Here is a 25,444-nt window from a genome sequence, read left to right on the forward strand (position 1 = left end):
CTTTCTCTTTGCTTCTTACATGTTAGTTCTCTTTGTTTCATGTTTAACACTCCTCTTTCTACTTCTCGCTGAAGAAGTTGTAATGATCTTAAATATGTTACCATGTCCTACATGTTGATAACAACCTTTACATCTTGTCTACATAGTGCATGTTAATAATTTACTCTTACATTAATAATTTTTCCTGGGACCACTTCTTGTCTAGCATTCACACAGTTCCTGATTGCAATTATTTATTTATTTCAGCCTTTTGTTGCCTCAAATGTTGAGCCAACTGCTTGGTTGCTGTAAGGTTATTGTAAAAAAAAAAACAGTTGTTTTAAAACCATTACTCTGTGTTCATTCATATTTTTCAAGTACAACTTACATAGACATTCTAGATTCTTTCAAGTGCTTTTTAGTCTTTTGTGTTCCCCTTGTTATTTAATGCTTCTGTAAATCCCCTGACTTTATTAATCCCTCTATATACCTGCTCTGACTACTACCAGGGGAACTGATTTTCCATTTTTCCAGGAAACATGTTGATAAATCCTAAATTTGAACGGTCTGAAAAATGAAAAAACACGGGATTGTCAGAGAATTCGCCATTTTAAGATACAGAGCTAATTCATTACAAGGTATATTTCTGCTCATACTTATTAATTGTAATATTGTCAAATTGTCAGTTTGCCTTGCTGACTATTCTGTACTTAAATTTTATTTAAATTTATATATACATGCATATATGTATATAAATACAAAAGAAGTTTGCAATGAAGTCATCATAATAACTGGAAATTACATCTACAAATCACGGGTATAATTACTAGATTTCTTGAAAACAGCATTTCAGTTTTTTGAAAATCGAAAATCATTGTCCTTGACTACTATTATATATCTCATTTCTTTTCATTGTGACCACATTTCTTTTGTTTAGTTTGCAATTATCCCATTCATTTTCTTTACTGTTAGATTCAAATTTGGTAAAATTTCAAGTAAAGTTTGAGCTACCCAATCATTAAAATGGCTTCATTTTCAGAAGAAATACTGGAAAATGCCAATGTTTGTCACAACAGACTTCTACTTGCTTACGAAACATAAAGTATATTATATGTGCATGATCTGATACTATCACTGGATGTGTTTTTGTGGCTGGCAACTGTGTCAGTATTCTTTTGATATGTAACATCTGTTTAATTTTGCCCAAGAGCCTTGTTTTGCTGAAAAATGTGTATATTCCACTTCATTCTGTCTAATTACATCAGTGAGCCCAAATACATGCATATATCCCTTCTGTGCTGGTATTCTATGATATTTTGAGCATCCAGTCATGGGACCCTTCTGTTTGGCATCTATTTCTCAGAACTTCAGGCCAGTACTCCTAGCCTGTAGTTATCAAAGTTTGCAGAAGACCATAAATTGGTTGTTGTTATTCAGTCTTCCACTAACTTGCTGTTGGTCCAACATGGGTTAGACCATGTTAGCAACTAGTGCAAGGACAGTGGTCTCAAATTAAATGTGAAAAAATGTAGTATGGCTCATTTTAGTAAGTAAAATATTTCCACATACCGTGAGTAAAATATTTTCACATACCATACAGGTGACATACCCCTCCAGTCAAACCCTGTTATAAGGAATCTATGCACTCGTGTTGCTAATTCATTATCTCTTCACCATCATATCTCTTCAGTAGTTTGGAAAAACTTGTGTCTCAGACATCTAATTTGCAAAGTCATCTCCGTAGATCGTAAAGGAGTCCTGCTTCCCCTTTATTCATATTTCATTAGACCCATTGTTATAGTATTCCTTTTGGCATGTAGTTGTCTAAACATATCAAGTGAAAAAGCTCAGAGATTCATAAATGAAAAAGGTATGTGACCTCAAAAATCTTTATCAAGACAGACTATCAACCCTCTCTCTTTTAGACTCCTCTGTGTCGATCTGCATCTAGCCTTTTGAGCCATGAAAGACCTCAACCCTCTTTGATCTCTTATTCCTTTGCAGAACAGATGTTACCACACATAACCAGTTAAAAAATGAAATATTCGTCAAAAGATAACTCATTGCTGTGATAGATTCATATCCTAATTTATCCCTTACCTCTGGGACAAGCATCCAGTACATGTCAGGCAGAGCACACTTACCAACTTCAAGGTAACCATAGATAATTGGGTGGGCAGCCTTATATTCTCCACCAGTTCTATCTTGTCTTGCTCTCCTTGAGGCTGGAGGGAACTTTGAATAAAGATTTTTAGTTAGGCTTGTAAAGGTCTGTTGACTAATTGCCTAGTACTTACCTGTGAACTTGTTTCTTCCTTATTTCATATAGTGTTCCATTCTCCAGCCTCTATCATGCATTCTTGATAAAAGGCTATAACTTCTCCCATATTTTTCTTTGTAATTTGTCTCAGTGGTTCCTGTGAAATGCATAGTGCAGCCAGTGTATTTGCAAATTATCAACAATCTCTTATCAGGGTAAATCTCACCTGCTTATCCTTCACTTGTTTCTTATTCTTTATTCCAGTACCCCTTTTTAATTAACTTAAGATCCCTTTGTTTCTTTATATTTCTGCTTCAGCATAGTTCCCCCTTTCCCTTTTTTCTTTACAAAACTTAATGCTCTTTATGATCTTGTGTGCATTTCTTGTGACATTATTACCCAGATATTATTTATTGTCTTTGTGTGTGTGTGTATATATTTTATTATTTTATTTTACATTTGATTACTGGGAAAGTCCTTTTTCAGCGGAGGCCCGGGGAGAAAAGCTCCACATATAACACAGATTATTGTAGTACATTACGCAGGTACAGACTAATAACACTATACTTATTACATAGAATAAAAATAGGCTAATAATGATTGACCATTACACTGGTACAGACAAATATCACTATACTAATTACATAGAATAAAACTAGGATGATAATACTTGACACTATATGCCAACTAAAATTCAGATTGAGAAATGGTACACTATTCAAGTACAAGAATGAAACTCCTTAAACTGAGCAGTCAAATAACATTCAGTATGATGCAGTATTATAGTTGTATAAAGTATTCACCAAGTGTCTATACTAAGAATATGCAGTAACTGTTGAGCGAAGAGAGAGGTATGAGGGCTGAGACTTGCTAGATGGAGAGGTTCGGTGCCAGAACATGTAGTAGGAGTATTTACTCTGGGTGAGCAGGAAGGAGAGGATGTTAGAATAGTCAGGGGAGTCACAGTTACAGATCCAATTAGCTTGTAGGTGCGTTTTTAGAGATTTCTTAAACTGAGCTAAGGATGCAGTGGCAGATATATTAGAGGGCAAAATATTCCATATAAAATTTGAATGGGGGAGGCTCCTGCAAAGTTGTTGTTTTTAATTACTTTAAGGAGAGGTTTGTTATTGGAGCGTAGTACCTTGGTACTGGAGTAAGGATGAATTAGGTTTTGTATTGCAGGGGTTTTGTCTGGGTGGTAAATAATTTTATGAGTTAATATAAGCTGGTTGTAAAGGAGAAGATGGGGAAGTTCAAGCCAGTTGAGTTGTTTTAAGGGCTGAGCAGTGGTGTGAATGATGTGAGTTGGTGGCAAACTTAGCAGTTTTGTTATAGCAGACATCAAGTGTAGTTATATCCAATTTTCTAAGATTGGTGAGGGTAGGGGAGGCATATAGAGGTGTAGAGATGAGATGTGTTTGTGCAGTTTTAACCCGGGTGCTGTTAGTGAGGAATTGTTTATTTCTATATAGTCCCCCCCAATTTTTTATGTACCTTCTTTATGGTGAGTGAGATGTGAATGTCAAATTTCTTGTTACAGTCTATTTCAACTCCTAGAAGTTTGGTATGAGTTACAGGAAAGGCAATTGTTTTATTGTTAGAAATTATAGGAAGTGTGAGAATGGGAGTGAAGTGAAGAGTAGGCTGGAAAATGAGAAGTTTGGTTTTATTAGGGTTTAATAATAGTTGAGCGTTGGAAAGCCATTCTTCTACAGGTAGGAAAGAGGCCTGCATTTGAAATTGCAGTTCTTGGTGTGTGTGTGTGTGTAGTAACATTCCAGACTAAATCAAATGTTATCACTGTAATGATTATCACTTTATTCTACATACTTCTATTGTCTTTCTGTTACAAACTAGTCCTTCATAGCCTGTTTCTCTCATTTTGTACCAGTTTATATATTTTTGGATAAGTTGTCCCAAATGATCTTAATGTCCTGTTTTCACAAGAACAACACAAAACTGTCTCCCAACCCCAAAAAGTAAACAGCATATTAAACTACATGGATATGTTTCTTTAGCCAGTAGAGCTAACACTCTAAAAAGAAGCAGTGTAAAGCTTCTTCCAGTCTTTTCTAATCAGAATTCAAACACTTGATTTACATATTTGGTGTGGAGAGCACCTATAATCATTAGTTTTTCATTTGCCTGTAGCTAGCAAATTAAATAGTTTAATTCCAAAGCTGTCTATTTATCCATGTGTTGCTAGATAGCCAAACATGCTATCTACCTTATTTCATTTATTTGTCACTTTAAATTTTTATTTATTCCTACAATGTGTTTATTCCTGTAATTAGTGCGCATTTTTTAACCTTTCCACTTTAATTTCATTAGATATTTCAAATGTTGTTCTTTTCAAAAGTTCAAACTTGTTAGCCATATGGACAAAGCAGCTCATTTCTCTTGTAATCAGTCATAGTTTGTCAAAGAAGCAAAGAACGTAAGCTGCATTCCATAGATTAGGTTCATAGATTGGGCTATTTCACGCCTAGCCAATTACCCCATGTGAGAATCAAACCTTGTATCTGTAAGGTAAACACCATAATCATTATGCCATCCTCCCACCCATTCCAGTACCATTAGAGGCAGAATATGTCAGTCTGCAGGCTGAGAATCTCTCATTTTGTAGCCTGTTAACCAATATGACTTTGACCAAACAGCATACAATATCAATTAGTAATTTTCTTAATGGTGCATACTCATCTAACAGTTTTAAAATATTTTCAGTGTGATTTTACTTATACCAAACATCTATGGCCATATGTATATTCCCCCTGTATTTAAACAACATTTTCCAAATCCTCCCACCTTTTTGTTGGTGCTGTTTTATAAGGCTGTGTCTCTTCTGCCCTCCACCCCTTATGATGATCTGATTTTCAAAGTCCCTCTCACCCCTCTTTCATTGCTTTTGACTGTTGTTTAAGCTATTTATGCACTTTTCCAACCCATGGTTTTTCATAGATCCATGATACTGAGTGCCCACCCAGCAAACCTATATTGCTCTTAAGTAAACCTCCTTTATTGTGTATTGTCTCATGCTCACTTTCCTGGAGCTCGGTAATGTTTGGAGTCCTAGCCTGCATTCCAGAAGTGTTTTACGTGTATCCAGTGCCATCTAGACAAAGTTGATTCTTAAATCGCACAAGTTATTTTGAGTAATAGCTAGTGTTTTCTGCTTCTATGTGTGAATTTCACTGGATTTTCTATTTAAAAAAATGTTCTTGTCATTGTTACTGCTATAATACTGTCTTGAAATTGTCTTCAACGAAGGATTTCCAGCTAGTTTAAGTGCTTTGTGTTAGCATTGCACTTGTGGGTCTCTTATACTGTTTTTTTAACATTGAGGACTGGTTTGTTCATCTTCTTGCAGGAAGTGTTGGCCTGTCTGTCCGAGTTAGTAAATACACAAAAGGACTCTGTGTATAGTTGTTTTATTATTTAGATTTGATTTCCTTTTTATTCTTCCTCAACATATGGGTTACTGATCTGAATTCAGATATGACTTGGCCACATATTACAGACTTACAGGTCCAACTCTTGAGTTCCTCCCTCTACTCATAATGCCCCTGTCATCCTATAATACCTCATATCTCATTTGCTGGCATCTCGCACAAACATGGATCCTCTCTCAGGAGCTTGTTATTAGGCTTTTGCAGAATTTTTGAGCAGTTTTTACTTCAGTAAACCTGTATTGTGTATTTTTCTGCTGTCCTCCCTCTATGCTTAACAAGTTTATCATTTTTTTCTTTCTTTAGATCTCCTTTCTGACTATATTTTCTATGGACTTGGTATTCACATAGGGTACCATTGTTTGTACTAGTCTATACCTTTTTTGCTCTTACTTTCCTACCCCATTTTAGGGTACTCTTACTATCATTACTGGTAGTTTTTCTGTTTAAAAAATGTTACTGTTATTTTTTTCCTCTCTTTCCTTCTTTAAGTGATGACTAAGAAACAAACTGGCTTTAAAAAAATGCACTTTCTGTGGGCACAAAATTCTGATGCCCACAGGGAGTGAGTTTGTTGCCTAGGAGTGGCACATCTATCTACTGATCGCTATGTTTGTGCCATGTTTAACTCTAGAGCAATTTCTGATAGAAGAAACAAACTGGTACTTAAGGGATTGCTGTTCTCTTCCTTCTTTTCGTCTTTTCCTTGAACTTGCCCTTCCAGGTTCACAATTGATCCATTATTTCCTTAGCTCCATTCCCCTTTTCTTCAAATGACACAGAGGAGATAATCAAGGCCACAGTCCACTACATTGACTATTAGATCCTCCGGAAGTCTTTCTGAGGCTGATGTGGATAGGATGATGGGGAAGTTCTTCAGAGCTTAGATTCAGATGGGGTTATTCTGTCTCTGTCTCCCATCTGATCAGTGAGCCTACCCTTTACTTCCCATCTAGTGATATCTCCTTCTCTGATCCATCCCATATCTTCAGAACCCTCTGATCCGAGAGCCCCAAGAGATTGTGTGTCTAATCCAGATACAGCTAGGTCTTCAAATCTGACAATTTCCCTCTCTGGTTCTACTCCTGTTCCTTTGGATTGGTGCGAATCCCAGAGCCGAAGCATCAGAGTCTGATCTGGGGGACCAGGATCTATTCCAGTGTTGTCAGAGCCATCCTTGCCCCTCAGAGCTTTGGTGCTGGATAACTTGGGTCTTGCTCCCTCCTCAAGTTATGGATCTGGACAGGGTTGAGTCTTGGCTGCTTTGGAGGTTTTGGCCTCAGTGCACCCTGCCATGGCTTCTCCCGGTCCTTCTGCATTCAAAGTAGTGGAGAGGGTTTTTTTCTCATCCATGAGATCTGGTTTCTGTCTCTTTCTTGGATCCTGCACCTTTTCCTCCAGCAGGTCCAAGCTCTGATCCCATCAGATCTACTTGCATCCAAAGAGTTTCCCTAGAGGAACTTCCACTCTTTGGATACCTTCCCAGAGCATCCCACTGAGGAGGTTCGCTACAAGAGAATGTGCAAAAGGAGGCACATAGACTCCCCTATGGAATCTCTCTCAGAGGATACTGACTTCAAAGAAGGGGAAGGTTCCCCCAGATCCCCATAGGATGATGTCTCATTTGGAGACATTCTGGATATTCTTAAGCAGAAGGATGGTTGAGCTTCATATACTTCCTCCTCAGAGGAGTCCATCTTTCTGGAAGCTTTTGTTTCTGGCCCATAAGTCTTAGGTGACTTCCTCGACTGACCTAGTCTGTCGCTGGATATGGAGGGAACCAGACTCTGTTGAACCAATTCTCTGATGTCCAGACAAAATTTTGGCACCACCAATGGACAGACCCCCATGGGAGCAAAAGAGTCCCTGTTGATACTATGGTTGTGGCAGCAGCCACAACAAAAGGAGCTAGCTGAGCAGAGCTTCTCTGTCCATCCCCCTAATAGAGAGTTGAGGGTGTTGGACAAATTTAGAAAGATCATATTTGCTTCAGCTACTTTGCCTTGAGGTCCTTGAATTATTTAGTGCATTTAATATGGCTGCAGAGGGATTTGACCAAGGAGCTCTCCAAATTCCTCTTGGAGCCCATGTCTGTAGAAGACTATAAGAGGTCGTCTTCACAACTGACCACTCTATTATCCATTTCCACTGTGTCCATGAGGTTGCTATCCCATGCTGCAGAGGGTACCTCACAGGCTGGCGACTCAGGCATTGCAGTATGGAGACATACCTGTATGCGGTTATGCAATTTTGCTGGTGCCTTTCAAGTCTTCTTTCCTCAATGCCCCTTTTGATGGAATGTCCTTCTTTGGCTCTTTACCCCTCAATGATTCTTTTTCCAGAATCAAAGGGGGAGCAAGAAAATGTGGTTCCATAAATCACAGGGTTCTTTCCTGGACCCATGCAGGGACAACAACTCCAGGGGCAGAGGGGGGAGTTCAAAAAGAAGGCACCATCCCTGTGGCAGGAGAGGCCTGCAAAACCAGGGTTTCTGAGATTCCTTCCTGGATATATCATTTTAACGCTCCTAAACAGCTGCCCGACTGTTCACCTCTGGAGGCCGTCGGGGGCACTTGTATTTGAACCCAGATGCCTGGGATTCAACAACAAAAGATTCTTGGGTACTAAAAATACTATCCAGAGGTTATGTCATGCCAGTTTTCCAGTTTCCCCCAACCAAAAGAAGAAAGCTTCCTGATATTGAACCCAGTCAGAGAGAAGCTGCAGCTCAACAGATTCAAAAGCTGCTGGACAAAAGAGTGATCCGACAAAAGATTATTGTGAATTTGCTCAAGGTTCTTTTTAGTGCCAAAGAAGACAGGCGAACTGAGACCAGTTTTGGATCTATGCCACCTGAACTTATTTGTGAAGAAGTCAAAGTTCCGAATGGTCATGGTTCAGTCTATCCTGCCGTTTTTGCACAAAGATGATTGGATGTGCTCAGTCTATCCTCAGGACGTGTACTACTACATCAGGATGAACAGACACTCCCGAAGATACCTACAGTTTTGGCAAGGGGCCAGTCACTGTCAATTCAGAGTCCTGCCCTTTGCTCTCACCACAGTCCCCAGGGTGTTTACCAAGTGTATGACAGTGGTGGTAGCTGACCTGAGACTACTGGGATTCCAGGTGTGTACATATTTAGATGACTGGTTTCTAACTGCTCCAACCCAGGCATCTCTTAGAACAGTCCAGGAAATGTTTGCTCCAACTTTGTCAAAGTTTGGGCATTTCAGTCAACATCTCCAAATTACAGCTACATCCAGTACAGAGCCAAGAGTTCATTGGTGCCCAGTTGAACACATGGTGTGGATACAGTCAAGTTTCATGTTCAGCAAATTCTTGTCCACCCTGCCCCTCCAGCCCAACTTGTTCTCTAGGTTCAGTGGCATGAGCCCTAATCTTCGTTCCCTTGGCATGTTACTTTGTCTGTTCTCCAATGGAATCTAGCTGTTCAGTTGTCTGTTCTGCAACATCCTGTGTCCTTCCCAGTCAAACTCACCAGGATATGCAAAAATCATCTTTCTTGGTGGATTCTTTCGGATGAGATTTTTTTGAGTCGTCCATTTATTCTACCTCCCCCAGAGACAGAGCTACCTTATGAAGCAACCCATCCTCCTTACCAAAACTAGCTTTTGAATTGAATATCAGACCAACAATTCATTTGCATGTCTTCTTCCCTAATTTTTTACACAGGGGAGCGTACATGCTACATCTTTTAGATGCACATAGACAACTACATTTGTATCTACACAGGAGAAAATATTTCAGGAAATCAGACCAGTTTGTTTTTTTTTTTGTTTCTCATCAAACAGACTGGAATCACCAGTTTCTAAAGTTACCCTGCCCAAATAGATTACTGGCTGCATTTCTTTTGTATACACTCAATAGGGCAGTGATGGCGAACCTTTTGGGCTCAGTGTGTCAGAAATTCGGAAAATACCCTAACTTGACTCTGCTTGTGTGTCACCCCCCTCCCCCATGTAAACAGAATAAAATTAATATGAATTAATATACATTTTCTGAAGTGAAATAAGTCTATAAATCTAATTATTGTCATTACTAACTGTAAAAAGTCTCCAGTTTTAGAAGGGACTAAGCAGGACAGTTGACAGGAATGTAAAAAGCATATGGTTAGAAATGCAGACTACTTGCCCTTTGCAGAAGTGTAACCACAAAGAGAAAACAAGGGCAGCACTGCCCTGTGAAGACTCTGGAGACATTATACCAAAGTAGTCTTTGAGGTTAATAACTTTTCCTTACCTCTGCAGCAGTGTTGTTGAACTGGTTCCTGGCACAAAATAATTCAATGCACTTCACATGTGCATCAAATGCAAAAGCTGATTTCAAGCACGCGCTCATTTGGAGACTGCAGTTACAGATATCACACTTGTGCCTTTAAAATGAGCTTCCTGCTCAGTGGTTGGAAGTCAAATGAACTGTGCGGCTGATGTGATGACAGATAATGTGCTGATATGGATGGTGAGAATCCATTTTAATCTCTGAGTGGGGAAGGGTCTTGTATTTCTTATATTTTTGTTCAGTTTCTTTGGTAACTCTAGTGTTGGTGAACATATGTCATAGGTTTGCCATCACTGCAGTAGGGCCTCTCCCTGTCAAAGCATCCTAAGGCACATTCAAGTAGATGCATGACCACTTCTTCTGCCTTCTGATCTAGAACCTCCATTGACATTGGTGCAGCAGCTACCTGGTCTAATGCTCATACCTTTATTGCTCAGTACAAGCTAGATTTGACCTCTGGAAGCAGAGTTGCTTTTAGTTCGGCAGTTCTCTGGAATAGCCTTCCATGAGGGCCACCCAAGATTCAAGTAGCTGGGGACTGTGTCCCATATATGGAGTAAGAATGAAAAGGACAACATCAGATATTAAAAGTTATGTACTCAACATAACTATACATCTGTATTGTCCATTTTCATTCTTTCTCAACTCCTCAACCTCTTTCCCCCTTCCTTTCATCTTCTGGAGTGATCTTATAAATATTTTGGAAACTTTTGTTCTAGGTTTAAGCCCTAGCTTTACTGTTATTTCCTCTTCCTATTCTATTTTAGGATTTATAAGGCAGCAAACACGATCTGAGGTGTATTGTAGGATGGCTGGGGCATTATGAGTAGAGGGTAGAGCTCGTGGAGCTCAAGAGTTGGATCCGTAAGACTGTAATATGCGTCTGAATCGGAGCTGAGGTTGGATCCGTAACCCATATGGCGAGGGAGAATGAAAATGGAAAAAAACAGATGCATAGTTATGGTGAGTACATAACTTTAATTTTCTTCTGCTCAAACATATATTTAGATGGCTTTGCTAAAGGGAGGGGGTTCTTACTTTTGTTCAGTGACTTCTTTGGAGAATGATCCTTTAGATTTTAGTCACTTTATGTTAAGGCAGAAGGAAATCCAAGCATGTTTACACTTCTCTTATCTATTTTGTTTGGTGTATGAATGTTGCCTCATAGAATGTGAGTATTGTTTGTGGAAGGGCTTTGTGTTTTCTTTTTTCTTTTTTCTTTTTCCTTGTTAAACATTTTTCTTTAGTTTCCTCTTCAGGAAGGGGGCAGGCTGGAGGAAGTGGAGGTATGGCATTCTGCAGCTTCCACTTCACTCTCAAAAATATATTAAGAATAAGGTATGCATGTGTTCATTAATGGTGTTCATTATAATTAATAATAGTTGCCTCAGAAGGCAACTGTTTAATATTCTGTCACTGCCAGTTAACATTCTGTTTATGTGAAAAAGTAATTAAGTTCTTGAAGATCTTCTGGTATGGCAGTTTCATTGTGACCAGATTTCTGTATGTTTTGTTTATTTTGTTAGCTCCTCCCCCATCACTTCCTGAATTCCCTTGTTTATTTTCTTCTTCAGGGATGTTCTTGAGAAGAACTTGAATTTCCTTGGGTTGGTTATATTGCAGAACAAATTGAAGGAAGAAACCCCAGCTGTTCTTGAAGAATTGCGGAAAGCCAATATCCGAACTGTAATGGTTACAGGTGGGAATAGTTTTTCCTATATAAAATGGTAGTATTCAGAATTAAAACTATGTGATTTGTTAAATCAGATGCCCTTTTGCTCATTTTACAGAATATAATCTATTACTTTGTGTTCAAACTGTTCTTTTATTGCAGATGCAGTACCTTATAAAATAAGAAACCTTCTTGGATTTTTATTAAATGGAGAGACGGACAGATTTTGAATGTGTTATTCACCTTCCTGTGACGGTGGTTGTCTTTTTTTTTTTTTTTAAGTGATATAGGTACATATACAGTAATAGAAAATAAAACAACCAATATGTTGCTCAGTTCCTGCCTTCCTTTAAATTTCACTCTTCAGAATTATTCTGCATATGTTGTCCACAGAAATTCTATTTATTTCAATGTAATTTGTTCCTTCACTATTATAAAGGCCCTTCTTCCATTTTTGTTTAGATTTTAATCCAGAACATTTCTAGTAATTGCTTTTGGTGGAGCCAGTGGCATTAAACTTAGAAAGGCCTAAGTACATCTAGGCAATTCAGAGCCTGTATCCCAGCTCAGAAATGTATATAATAAGTAATTTCCTTAGTTACAACCATTTGCTCCTTTTACAATATGTCAGTTCTTTACACCTGCCACCACAAAAAGAAAAAAAAAAGATCCCAATTGCATTTCTCTTATCTCACCTTCAGCATTTGCTATTTACCTGAGGAAAATTTCTCAGAAGACTGCTTGGGGAATAACATTAGCTATGCAAGCAACTCAGGCAAAAGTCCTAATCCTTATGTACTTCCTTGTATACGTGGGAGCTGTATAGATATTAGCCCATTGTTCCTTTGTATATTGTCTTTCCATTCTTTCCTCCCAATCGTTTCTAACCTCCTCTGATGGATTCTTATAGTTAGCTTGCAATATTTTATATACCCTATTAATTACCCCTTTTTAACATCAACTTCTGTTCTTGATGCAACTGAAAACACTACCAGATCTGATGTTTCATTTTAACAATTCCCTGTCCCTTTCTCTTTTTCTGTACTCTGTTATCAAGCCCTGGTATTGAAGGTAGTCTCTAACCTGTAGTCCAAACTTCTGCTTAGCCTCATCCCACTGTATTATCTTTTCCTCTCTAGTTATTTGCTCAAAAAACAAAACTTTTCCCTTTGCTATTTTTTTCCAGTAAATTCCAGCCCCCTCTTGCCTACTCTCTGTATACCCACTTCTTGCAGTCATCCCTGTTAGCAATATCTCTTTTCTTCATTCCCGTGTTTGCTTGGTTCTTAAAGTACTGTCCGCTGCTTTATGAATTCAGTATTCTATATGCTTGTTGTTCTGCTTATGGACCTGCATTCGAAGTCCTACTCACTTTACTTCTCAAACTGTGCCTCTGTTTCGTCATCATCCCTTTCCACTTTGACTTGTAGCATTCTGCCTGTATTATGTATATGAACCCCAGCTGTATAGCTCTAAACTATTCCTTCAAATCAGATTATCTTTACAGACTTAGTCAGTTGTTTCACATTTGTCCTTGCTGCTGCTAAGTGCAAATTTTAAAGGTAGAAAAGTAGCCCTAAATATGCGCAGTTACATTATTGCTACAAGAAGACATTTAAGCAAACCCCCTTGAATACAGCTGCTAGAGGACGGCAGTCTTCTAGTCATACATTTTCATCAGTTAGACCATCCCTAGGGGCATATGGTTGAAGTCTGTAACAGTAGTCATTAGATGGCAGCTTGGCCATAAAAGAGCACACAACTTCCTTTTGTCAGGTCTTTTTGCTACCTGAACTAAGCAGGTGTTCAACAAACACACCGCCTTACTTGGCATGTGGGTAGTGGTGCATGTCTACCCTTCTTCTGGCAGTCTACCAAAGCTCAAAGTTTTTCTCACTGCCTCTTTGTGGGTGTGATGATCAATCACATGGCAGTACAGGGAAAGTACTTTTTGATTTGCCGTCCTTATACTGTGCTACTCATATTAAGAAAAGCTTTCCCTAGAAAAAGAAAAATACTGCATTTGTAGTGTATACATGATTAGTATATGTGATTATTAATCACATCATCATCCTTATTCTAGTATATGTGATTATTAATCACATCATCATCCTTTATTCTCTGTCAGCAAGATTGAAAATGTTTAAACATTTTTATGAACTATAGGGTATCTCCTAAAAAATAAATAAAAACAAAATGAGCCTATTGAGTCTTTATAGGGACAGTCTACAGGTATTCAGTTGCATTTTGTTTTGAAAGGACCCTTCTGTCATTGGGCTATGGAGTATATATGCACTTTGGCAGATAGAGTCCACTCTGATCCCGTCAATTTCCTGCAGCTGATATTTTCAGCAGAGTATTTGGAATAATTTATTTTGTTTTTTGACTGGTGCAGAACACTGATCCACATGGACCTTTCTGAGGTTCAGCCTGAGGTTACAGATTAATACAGACTTGAAAAGGAAATAATGATAAAGAAATGAGGAAACCGCTGTGGTGGTTATTAAAAAGGCAAGAAACTCTGTTTTAATAATAGTTTATAGTAAAGTAACGTAATCATATACAAAGTTTACATTTGTGTTTAGAGATGAGTGAGAACACTGAGGAACTGATTAGTTAAAGGGAATTGGAAATAATTGTATGGATGGAGAATTAAAAGGATGGGAGAGGAAACAGGAAAGGGGAAGTTAGAGAGAAAGAACAGAATAGATAATTGTTTTTTACCTATTACTTTAGGAAGAGGGTGGGGGCAGTAATTTATGTAACTTACATTTTAGGTGATGCATCTATTTAGGAAGCATTTATATTGTGTGTATTTGAACAAGAAGAATTTTATTGTAAATGAAGTTTTGCATAGGACTATGTGACCTTTATTTGTGGTGGGATGAATACACGTTAGGTGCTAGTACAAGAGAGTTATCAGTTGAATGTAGTTTAAGGGGAGTTAGTAGATTGGTGGTGGAAGGAGATTGTTTTGAAGGTCATCTTTGGGATGAACCTTGAGAAGGGGGCTGAGAAGAAAGGGTAGACCCCCATTTGAACTTTTGAAGTGTGTATTAGTGAGGAAGGCACTGAATTGTGAATTACTTGGAAACTGAATAATGCCAGCTGTAAGAAATGTAGTAGAAGGGGATTGTCAACTAAGTTGCAGTTCATAGAGCAATGTTAAGAGAATCAGTCATTTAATATGTATTTCATGTTTTTGGTAATACCATGTGTTAGGGTTTGTAAAGCTTTCATGGTACTGCTACCTAACCAGAAGCCATTTTGGTGCTGGAGCAAGATCCTGAAGATTTGAAGGTATTAAGGAGTTAGTTGTATTTTTCATTGTTTTCAGAAATGTTGTTATGAGAATATTGTATAGGGACTAACTGAAAAACATTGACTTTTGATATCTGGAGGGTTTGGGAATGAGCTTAAATATGGCCATTTTCCACTGACTTGTCATAAGGCTTTTGGGCAGTCACAAGTTGTAGAGATGAGTAATATTTTGTAAGATGTAGCTGTAGTACAGAACAATAAACCTAGGAGAGAGTTAGAAGAGGAACTGACATTGCTGTCTTCATTTGTTCTTCAACCTGTGGGTTTAGGTACTGACATTGGTGCCAAGCCGGCCATATCCAATCTATATTGCCGAAACTGATTTCCTCCCATGCCCACAATGCCCCTCTCTCCCTCATTACCCCTGATCTCGTTTGCCGCCATTCCAGCTACAAGCGAGTTGACTGAGCTTCATCTTTATAGTGAGTTTTTCTAAGATTATTGAGAAATCTCGTACCTCAGGTACTGTTTATCTCTTTTTTTTTTTTCTAGTTTCTAATCTTTTCCCTACTGTTTGCGTTCTCTGTTTAAAAAAAAAAAAAAAAGTATGTATATATATATATATATATATATATATATATATATATATATATTTTTTTTTTCCCCCTCTCTTCCCTTTCCAGTCTTTCCTGTCATGGCTGATAAATCTGATAAGGGTGCAGGATTAAAAAAAATGTACTGGGTGTGGACATAAATTTCCACCCTCGGATGGCCACACTCTGTGTGTTGTGTTTAGGCATTGCTCACCTGGACATTGGGTGTTCTAGTTGTGCAGGGTTTTCTGCCCATACCCTTGTGAATAGGAGAAATAAGTTGATTTTAAAGGGTATGTTACTCAGTTCTTCTGGTCCTGGCGCAACGACTCAACCTCCTGTTAAGTCACCCGAAAGTAAAAGCAGGGGAGAGGACAGGATAGGACAGGATAGCAGAGAAAGAGAGAGAAGTCCAGAGGCAAGGACAGGCACCCGGAGAAATGAAAACAGGTGGACTTTTCCCCCTGTGCTGGTGAACCTCTCCCAAAATTAGGCCTAGGTTATCTTTGCCTCCCGAGTCCCCAGAGTCGGCCTCTCCTAGGCACCTCTCCAGGCCTGAATCTGTGGCTTCCTCTGCCAGGTCATCCCTTGTTTGTCCGAGAGAGAGAAGTGGACCACCTGATGAGATAGTTCCTACGAGCTCAGGTCCAGCTCATAGGTTCATAGGTTGGTACTAGGCTATCAGCCCTAGGGCCTATACAAGCCTAGCCATAACAATTCCCTGGCTATTTCTTCCCACATTATTTACTTTCCTGGACCCCTGTCTAGCTGGAGGTCCTTCCCACCCCCTCCCCACCGGGAGCGGTGGATCCTTCCCTTTCCCTTGCTGGGTGTCCTCCTTTCCCGAGCCCCAGGGCATCAGGGTCTTCAGATGTCAGAGTTGTCGGTATCAAGGGGCCAGCTTAAACGTTTTTGGTATCTTCTACACCCATCACAGCCTTGAGTTCCTTGGCCCCTTTTTCTTCAGTGCTGGAGGATTCTTGGAGTCATGGTCCACTTGGCATTGGTTCCAAGGGTTTGGTTCCAGCATCGAGGTTCTCTGTGCCTTCCCTTCCCCTCCTAGATTTGCTCTGAGCAGCTCGGTACCGAGCCCCCCCATTGGCACAGATGGGGTCAGGGGTTTTGGCTCTGCCAGCGTTCAGCACCTAAGTGCTGATGCATGCGGCACCGATCTCCCACTCTCTGTCAGCATTTGACATGGTGGAGAGGGTTCTCTCGACACTGATATAGAGATCCTCAATGCCTCCCCCACTGGATCCTTTTTTACTCCAGCTGGACACTGAACTCGATGTCTCCGGTCCTCCACTTCAGGGTCAGCCTCCTCCTGTCCTCCGGGTTACTCCCCCTTTGTAGCCCCAGGCTTCCAGCTCCTCCCTGGAATCTTCCCCCGAGGAGGTCCACCGGAGGCATGTGTGCAAGAGGAAGCACATTGACTCCACCCCTGAGTCTCTCACCGAAGACACTGACTGGGAGGAAGGTGAGGGCTCCCCAGATCTCCACCTGATGATGTCTCCATTGGAGACATCATGGAAATTCTGAGTCAGAAGGGTGGATGGTTTGCCCAAAAGCCCAACCCAGATGAATCAGTGTTCCTGGAGGAATTCGGCCAAGGCCCATCTACTTCTGGTGACCCCCCCCCCCATGGACCCTTTGGTAGACCTCGATGACCGTATGGCGTGGAAGGAACCAGCCACAGTGGAGCCAGTCCCCATGCACCCTGAGAGGGTCCTTAGCGCACCACAAGACAGGATATTTTGGCAGAAGAGTGTCCTTGTTGATGCCTTGGTGGTTGCAGCTGCCACCAAAAAGTCCATGTCGGCAGATGAGAAGGTGGTCTTCTCTAGACTGGCCACTCTTAAAGCCATTGCTAATATCTCTATGAGGCTTCTCTCCTATGCCACTGAAGGAGCATCTAGAGCAGCCGGTTCAGGCATCGCTACTAGGCGTCATGCCTGGATGCAGCTTTGAGATTTCTCTGAGCCCTTCAAGGCATCATTCATGAATGCCCCCTTTGATGGATCTACCCTGTTTGGTCCATCTGTGAGGGATACTTTAGCACAGTGCGAGAAGGACAGTATGTCCCTGTTGCCATCGGAATTCACTTTTTTTACTCCTCAATGTTTGTACTCCAGATATCAAAGAGGTAGTAAGAAGCTGTGGTTCCAGGAGTCCAGAGCTTTCCATCAAAGTGCACTGGCAGACTCTTTCCATAGAGGCAGATCAGGGAATGATTCGTTTAGATGCCACCCTAGAGGTAGAAGGGCTTCAAGGGAACAAGTGTCTCGGGACTCTCACCTGGACAGGCCCTTCCAGCGACCCTGAAGTGTTGCCTGGCTGCCCCACCTAGGAGGCAGTCTGGGGTCACTTTTCTCTCCATCCATCAGCCTGGGAAACCATCACACCAGATCAATGGGTGCTGAGAATAATACCCAGCAGCTGTTTGATGCCCCTTCTTCACCCACCAAAGTCACAAAAGATTCTCCCAGATGTTCCACCTGCTCACAGGGAGACAGCTGAACTCAAAATTTCCAAGCTGCTCAACAAGTGAGTCATCCAGCCTGTCCCCTCAGAGCTATCCAGATCAGGCATCTACTCAAGGTTCTTTTTGGCACCCAAAAAGACGGGCAGACACAGACCAATCTTGGATCTCACCCACTTGAACAGGTTTGCCATCAAGACAAACTTCCAGATGGTTACTATTCAGTCTGTCCTTCCCTACCTTCATAAGGACTACTGGATGTGCTTTGTAGACCTCCAGGACGTATATTACCACATAAAGATGGACAAGTGCCACAGGAGGTTCCTACACTTCCAATCAAGAGCCAGGCATTATCAGTTCAGGATATTCACCTCTGGCCTCACCACAGCCCCCAGGGTGTCCAACAAGGTGGTAGCAGTACTCGCAGCGCATCTCAGGCTGCAGGGGATACAGGTCTTCCCCTACCTGGACGACTGGCTTCTAGCTGCACCCACCAAAGCAGCAGCATCTTCAGGCCAGGGACCAGCTTCTTCAGTCAGCCTCGACCTTGGGCATCACAATAAACTTGCCCAAATCGAAATTGGAGCCTCTCCATTCCCTGGAATTCATTGGAGCATTGTTAAACATTTCTCTTTGAAAGGTTTTTCTCACCAGTGACAGGATTCAATCTCTTCAGTTCCATGTGCATGCCCTTCTAGAAACACATCTGCCGTCAGAAGCCCAAATCTTCCAAGCTCTGGGATCTATGGCAGCAACCATTGATGTTAAGTTATCTATCTCGCCTTCATTCTTGCTGGTTGGGTTCGGAGCCGATCCTCGGCTCCGACTCGGCCATCTTCAAAAGCTCGAGAGCTGCTTACTGGCTCAAAGCCCCCCTATGTCCCATGATGCCTGGCGCTAAATACCCAGATCACGTTTGCCGTTTCTGCTACGAGGTTGCGTTTACTGGCTCAGGTCGTATTTTTTCTCTTTATTGATAATATTAGAACTTTTTATATATTATTAGTTATAACACTTAGTGTCATACATAGTTGTAGGATTTGTGATATTTGTTAGTGTTTAATTCCCCTCTTGTAAACTCGTTTTCTTCTTAGAGAGTTTTCCCCTCCCTCCCCCACTCCAGTTTTGCCTTTTTAAGGTAAGCAATTTTAGTTAGAGGCTTATCCTTGTTTTCTTTTTCAAGGTAGAAAAATTTTTTTCATAGAAATTGTGTTAGTTTGTAGGTCATATATTACAGAGTGTGTGTGCTGTTAGGGTGTGGTAACTTTTGTGGACTGTGTGTGTTTTTTTCTAGTTACCTACTTCCCTTTGTATTCTTTCTTTGTATTTGAATTTTCCTTTACAGGAATGTCCAAAGACACGAAAGTGTCTGGATTCAAGAAGTGTGACTCATGCTGTCAGAAAATGTCTCTGACAGATGGTCAACTGCTTGGGCGCCCTACACCTGCAGGACTCTTGTTCGGTGTGTCGCGCCTTTAGTCCAAGAGTCCTGCAGGAGCGTAGGAATAAGATTATCCTTAGGGGTTTGCTTAAACCTGAAGGATCACCGGCCAAGACTCAGTCAGTGAAACCTTCCAGGCCGTTGAAGCCATCGGCTTCCAGTTCGGAGCCGTCGCCGGCTGTGGCTTCTGCTTCAACTTCGGTTCCGGCTGGAACTGAAGTACCTATCTCCAAGTCAACTTTGGCTCCGACTGGAGCCGAAGTACCTATCTCCCAGTCGGCCCCGACTCTTCTGTCGGAACCATCAGGGAGTCGAAAACGCTCCAGGTCACCATCCTTGGAGTCGATACACTCGGCTCCAGGGTCACCCTTGTTGCAATCGGAGCAAAGTCATCGATCCCACTCTTCTCGGTCGTCTAGACTTTCTGACCATGATTTGGAGAGAGTGGTGAGCAGGCTTTTAAAATCGCAGGCCCTGGCTAAAATGCTATCCAGCTCCCCTCATCAGGGTTCGGCTCTACCTGTCTCTGCAATAGTTCCTCCTTTGACTCATCCATTGAGTTCGGAGCCGGAGCATGCTGAGGCTAGAATCGTGGGACCGTCAGCACCGATACCTCCCCTTTCGGTTCCTTCTTCGGCTCCGATCTCTTCCATGGTGCCGTCCTTGGAGGGATCTGGGCACCGGGACTCCCTCGTCGGCTCTGAGGGGGCGAGTGGCATCGGACCCTTGTCCGACCCTGTTCTCCCTCTCGGAGCTTCGGCGCAGGTGAGTTCGGCTTCTACATCAGCTTCGGAGCCGTCTCTCTCAGTGCTGGGGAGGATCCCGGTCTCTTCGGAGCCTTCTCCGATATCAGGAAGGTGCGCCTTCGAGGTCATGAGGAGTGTGCTGGCATCTGAGTCAGCCTTTTGGTCAGCCTCATTGGCTCCTCCCCCCATGGTGCCTGCTCCTGCATCGGCCCCTCCTCCAGACCCAAAGCGTGGGGAACAAGCGCTCCAGGGCACCCCATTGGGTGTATCGTCCTCTTCCGAGGACTCCCCCATTCATTCAGAGGAGCCCCCTCGAAAGAGGAAATGCAAGAGGAAGCATGTTGACTCCCCTGAGTCTGTCACTTCAGATACCAACTTAGAGGAGTCGGAATGGTCCCCGAGACCCCCCTCTGAGGACGTCTCCTTCTCAGACATCCTTGAAATTCGTAGGCAGAGGGGGAACTGGACTACCCTTAACCCTTCCGGGGATGTCTGTATTCCTGGATGCGTTTGGATCCCGACCCTCCACCTCCTGGGTGTCTCCGCCTTTCGATCCACTGATATCTGTGGTGGCTCGAAAGGCGTGGTCAGCTCCAGACACAATGGAACCAACTCCCTGCAGGCCCACAAAATTCATTACTGCCCCTCAAGACCAGCAATTTCTGACCAAGGGTGATCCCGTTGATGCCATGGTGGTAGCAGCGGCCACTAAAAAGGAATCTAGGACAATGGACAGATATGGGAAGCGGATGTTTTCCTCAGCGACCTTCTCCATGAGGTCTCCAAACTATTTGTGCCATTATACCCGCCTTCACAGGGATCTCCTTGAAGAGCTAGGAGATGCACTTCAAGATCCATCAGCTGCGGGGGCTCAGGCTAAGTTTGGCTTCCAGCTGGCGACTCTAAATTCGGTAGTAAACTCCTCCATGTGACTCATCTCTTATGCAGCCGATGGCGCGAGTAGGGCCGCAGGCACAGGCGTGGCTCTGAGGAGACCTGCTTGGATGCGGTTATGCAACTTTGCGGAACCCTTCAGGGTGTCTTTCACCAACACCCCCTTTGATGGTTCTGCTCTGTTTGGACCACAGGTGAAGGATACCCTTACCAGGTGTGAGCAGGAAGGCAAGACTCTCTCTGCTGTGGGAGTCCGTTTTTCCACTCCTTCAAGACCGTATCCTAAAGATAAGAAGAGTGGGAAAATGTGGTTCCGGAAACCCCAGGGAGCCGTGCCTGACGCACGTGGAGAGTTTCCCTCCAGCGGCAGAGGAGGGACCAACAATAGACGCCGCCCTAGGGGCGGTGGGGGTCCTCAAAATTAGGGCCAAAGAGAATCTTTCTCTGACAAGCCCTTCCAGCATCCCTGAAGTGTTGCCCGGCTGTCCACCTTCGGAGGCAGTCGGGGGAAGATTATCTCTGTACCCAAAAGCCTGGCAAAGTATAACACAAGACAAATGGGTTCTTTCTATCATATCCGAAGGCTACAAAATCCCCTTCTTTTGCACTCCACACTTTACCAACAAATCCCTTCCAGATGTTCCACCCAATCTAACGGATCAAGCAGTTCAAGAAATTTCAAAACTGCTAAGAAAAAGAGCCATCCAGTCAGTCCCAGCAGACCAACAATGATCCAGAATTTACTCAAGGTTCTTTTTGGTACCAAAAAAGACAGGGGACTGGAGACCCATTCTGGATCTCAGCAGACTAAACAGGTCTGTTCAAAGAACGAAGTTCCGGATGGTCACGCTACAGTCCATTTTACCCTTTCTGGGTCAGGACAATTTGATGTGCTCCATAGATCTTCAGGACGCGTACTACCATATCAAAATGGACAGACGCTCCAGAAGATTCCTCCGCTTCCGGCTGGGAGCCAGTCATTATAAGTTCAGAACTCTGCCCTTTGGTCTCACCACAGCCCCCAGGGTGTTCACCAAATGTTTGGCAGTAGTTACCGCTCACCTGAGACGACAAGGATTCCAGGTGTTTCTATATTTAGACGACTGGCTCCTTACTGCAATGACCAGGCATCACCTGCTGCGAGCCAGTGACTACACCATCCAAACGTGCTTCAAACTAGGCATCACAATAAATTTCAAAAAGTCCTCATTATCACCTTGTCAATCTATCACCTTTATAGGCGCAAACTTAAATACAAAGGACATGTCAGCGAGACTTCCAGTAGACAGAGAGTGTTAGCTATTCGACGACATGTGCAGGTCTTATTAGGATGCAAAAAGATTCAGGCCAGATTCGTCCTATAAACATTGAGTCTCATGGCAGCGGTGATCATACTAGTCCCCCTTGCACGTTTTCACATGAGGATTCTTCAGTGGATGCTGTTCTCTCAATGGTCCTTCCAGCAACTCCCAATGTCTCACATGATAGTGATCACACAGTCATGCAAAAACCAACTTGTTTGGTGGATGGTTTCCCCATCATTACGCCAGGGCAGACCATTTGTTCTCCCTCTTCCAGTAGCTATGGTAACCACGGACGCCTCCCTGATCGGGTGGGGGGGGCATTTTCAGGGCAGAACAGTCCAAGGCACCTGGCAGCCTCACATGTACCATCTGCATATCAACGTCTTGGAGATGAGAGCAGTGCTTTTAGCGTTGCAAGATCTTTAGAACTTTCTTCCCACCGGGACCATTGCAATTCAAACAGACAATATATGTCAGTAGTATGGTACATCAACAAGCAGGGTGGAACCAAGTCCTACCCTTCATGTCGAGAAGCACTCGGAATTTGGCAGTGGGCGATCTCTTCCCAACGGTTTCTGATAGCAGCACACATCCCTGGGAAGTCCAACGTTATAGCAGACAGGCTGAGCAGAGAAATTCTCATGCCTCACGAGTGGTCTCTCAATCAGACTGTGGCGGACAAAATCTTCCGCAAATGGGGGCAGCCTTGCTGCAACCTTTTTGCCACCCCCTTCAACAGTAAGTGCGACAATTTCTTCTCTCTCCTCCCTCTTCCCGGCCACTTCCCCAGAGACACTCTAGTTCACGATTGGCCTCAGGGACTTTTTTATGCATTCCCTCCATTTCCCCTGATTCCCAAACTAATACAGAAAGCTACTACATTGGGATGCAAGATGATCCTCATTGCCCCTTACTGGCCTCAACAAATTTGGTTCCCGTTCTTGCATCATCACCTTCTGGAGCAGCCCTGGATCCTGGACCCACTTCCAGACCTCCTGATCCATCAATCGGGCGGGCTGCACCAATCTCTTCAATCTCTCCAGCTCACTGCTTGGTTTCTCCACTTCCGACCTTAGCCAGGCTTCCAAACATCTGCCACTCGGTGCGTGAAATCATCTTATCCTCGCATAAGTCTACCACTAGAAAAACTTATGTTAGTAAGTGGAAACATTTTTCCTTATGGGCAGAGAACAGGAATATAGATCCCTTTTCAGCCCCTGTGCACCATATTTTAGAATTTCTAGCGGAACTTTTTCGAGCTGGATCCTCTTCTGCCACGATTAGAGTTCAGCTAGCTGCCATTTCAGACTTTCATACGGGCCTATCTGATACAAGCATCATGTCCCATAAGCTTTGTAAAGCCTTTCTTAAAGGGACCACTCTACTCAGCCCCCCAGTAAGAGATCCCCTGCCTCCGTAGGATCTGAATTTGATTTTAGCTTCCCTGATACTGCCCCCCTTTGAACCGGCAGCCTCTTGTTCCTTAAAGTTTCTTTCTTGGAAAACCCTTCTTCTGGTTGCAGTTACATTGGCTAGAAGAGTTTCTGAACTTCAGGCTCTTTGTGTTCGTCCTCCTTACCTAGTTTTTCACAAGGATAGAGTTTCTCTTCAGACTAACCCTTCCTTTCTTCCAAAAGTTACTTTTGATAATAATTTGAATCAGTCCATTGACCTACCTGTGTTTTGTCCAAATTATTCCATCAAGGCAGAATACAAGTTACATCAGTTGGACGTTCATAGACAATTACGCTTTTACTTACATAGAACCAAGCAAATCAGAAAATCAGACCAGTTGTTCCTGTCCTGTGCTGAGGGTAAACAAGGTATACCGGTGTTGAAAGTAACCTTATCTAGGTGGTTGACATCTATTATTACATTTATATATCAGTTAAGGAATAAAGAGCTTCCTGCTAAACCAAAAGGTCACTCCACTAGAGCTCTAGCTACTTCAGTGGCTTTTCAGGCCAGATTGCCAATGGAAACTATTTGTGCAGCAGCTACATGGGCTTAATCCACACACCTTCATTTCACATTATAAGCTGGATGTGGCCTCCAGGAGCATAGCTGATTTTGGTTCCACTGTTCTGAAGAGTCTGTTCCGATGAGCCACCCAGGGTTGAGCTGCTAGGGACGCTGTCCCAACCAGCAAGAATGAAGGCGAGATAGACAACTTAACATTAAGAAGTTATGTACCTACCATAACGTTCCATGTTAGTTGTCTTCTTCTCGCTTTCTTTCTTGCGTCCCACCCTCCATCCCCCTATCCTAGTAGACTGAGAAGAGTTCCTTATGTTTTTTTATCACTGGCTGAGTCTTCTCTGGATATAACTTCTGACTATCAGTCTCTCCAGTAGGTTCATGTACTACAGTTTACTGTATTATTATAATTGTTATTATGTCTGTAGTTAGGTTTACCAAACGAGATCTGGGTATCTATCGCTAGGCATCATGGGATATAGGGGGGCTTCGAGCCAGTAAGCAGCTCTCGAGCTTTTGAAGATGGCCAAGTCGGAGCCGAGGATCGGCTCCAAACCCAACCAGCAAGAAAGAAGGCGAGAAGAAGACAACTAACATGGAACGTTATGGTAGGTACATAACTTATTATTTTACCTTTGGCAAGACTACACATGTGCGTTCTCCAGTGGACCGTAGCAGTACAGTGGTCGCTTCTGGACAAGCCCCTATCTCATCCCATTCGGCTGTCCAGAACCTGCAAGTCCTCCCTACTATGGTGGTTAAACTCAGAATTTAGCAGAAGGTCGCCCTTTTGTGGCCCCCACTTCTGTAGCCACAGTTACCACGGATGCCTCCCGGCTTGGATCAGGGGGGCATTGGCTGAGACGGACTGTTCAGGGGACATGGTCAGTGTTAGCGACCAACTTACACATTAGTGTTCTGGAGATAAGGGCAGTGCTTCTTGCGATGCAGGTACTGTATTCATTTCTCCCCTGTGGAACTATTGCGATACAGATGGACAACATGGCAGTGGCCTGGTATATCAACAAACAGGGAGGAACCAGATCTTATCCTCTCTGTCGAGAGGCCATGAGATTGTGGGAATGGC

The 25,444-nt window shown here is 42.6% G+C and overlaps 1 protein-coding gene across 1 annotated transcript in view; it reads left to right on the forward strand.

The window, feature by feature from the left end:
• The window catches only part of ATP13A3 (ATPase 13A3), a 2,707,264-nt gene that overhangs the window by 1,884,193 nt on the left and 797,627 nt on the right, over nucleotides 1–25,444 (forward strand). The window contains exon 21 of the mRNA XM_044070296.1: nucleotides 11,565–11,689. Coding sequence (XP_043926231.1) covers nucleotides 11,565–11,689 — 125 coding nt within the window. The remainder of the gene's footprint in view (nucleotides 1–11,564; nucleotides 11,690–25,444) is intronic.

Source organism: Protopterus annectens, chromosome 4.part1 (assembly GCF_019279795.1).
Source record: "Protopterus annectens isolate FY-2018-M chromosome 4.part1, PAN1.0, whole genome shotgun sequence".
Taxonomy (NCBI): Eukaryota; Metazoa; Chordata; order Ceratodontiformes; family Protopteridae; genus Protopterus; species Protopterus annectens.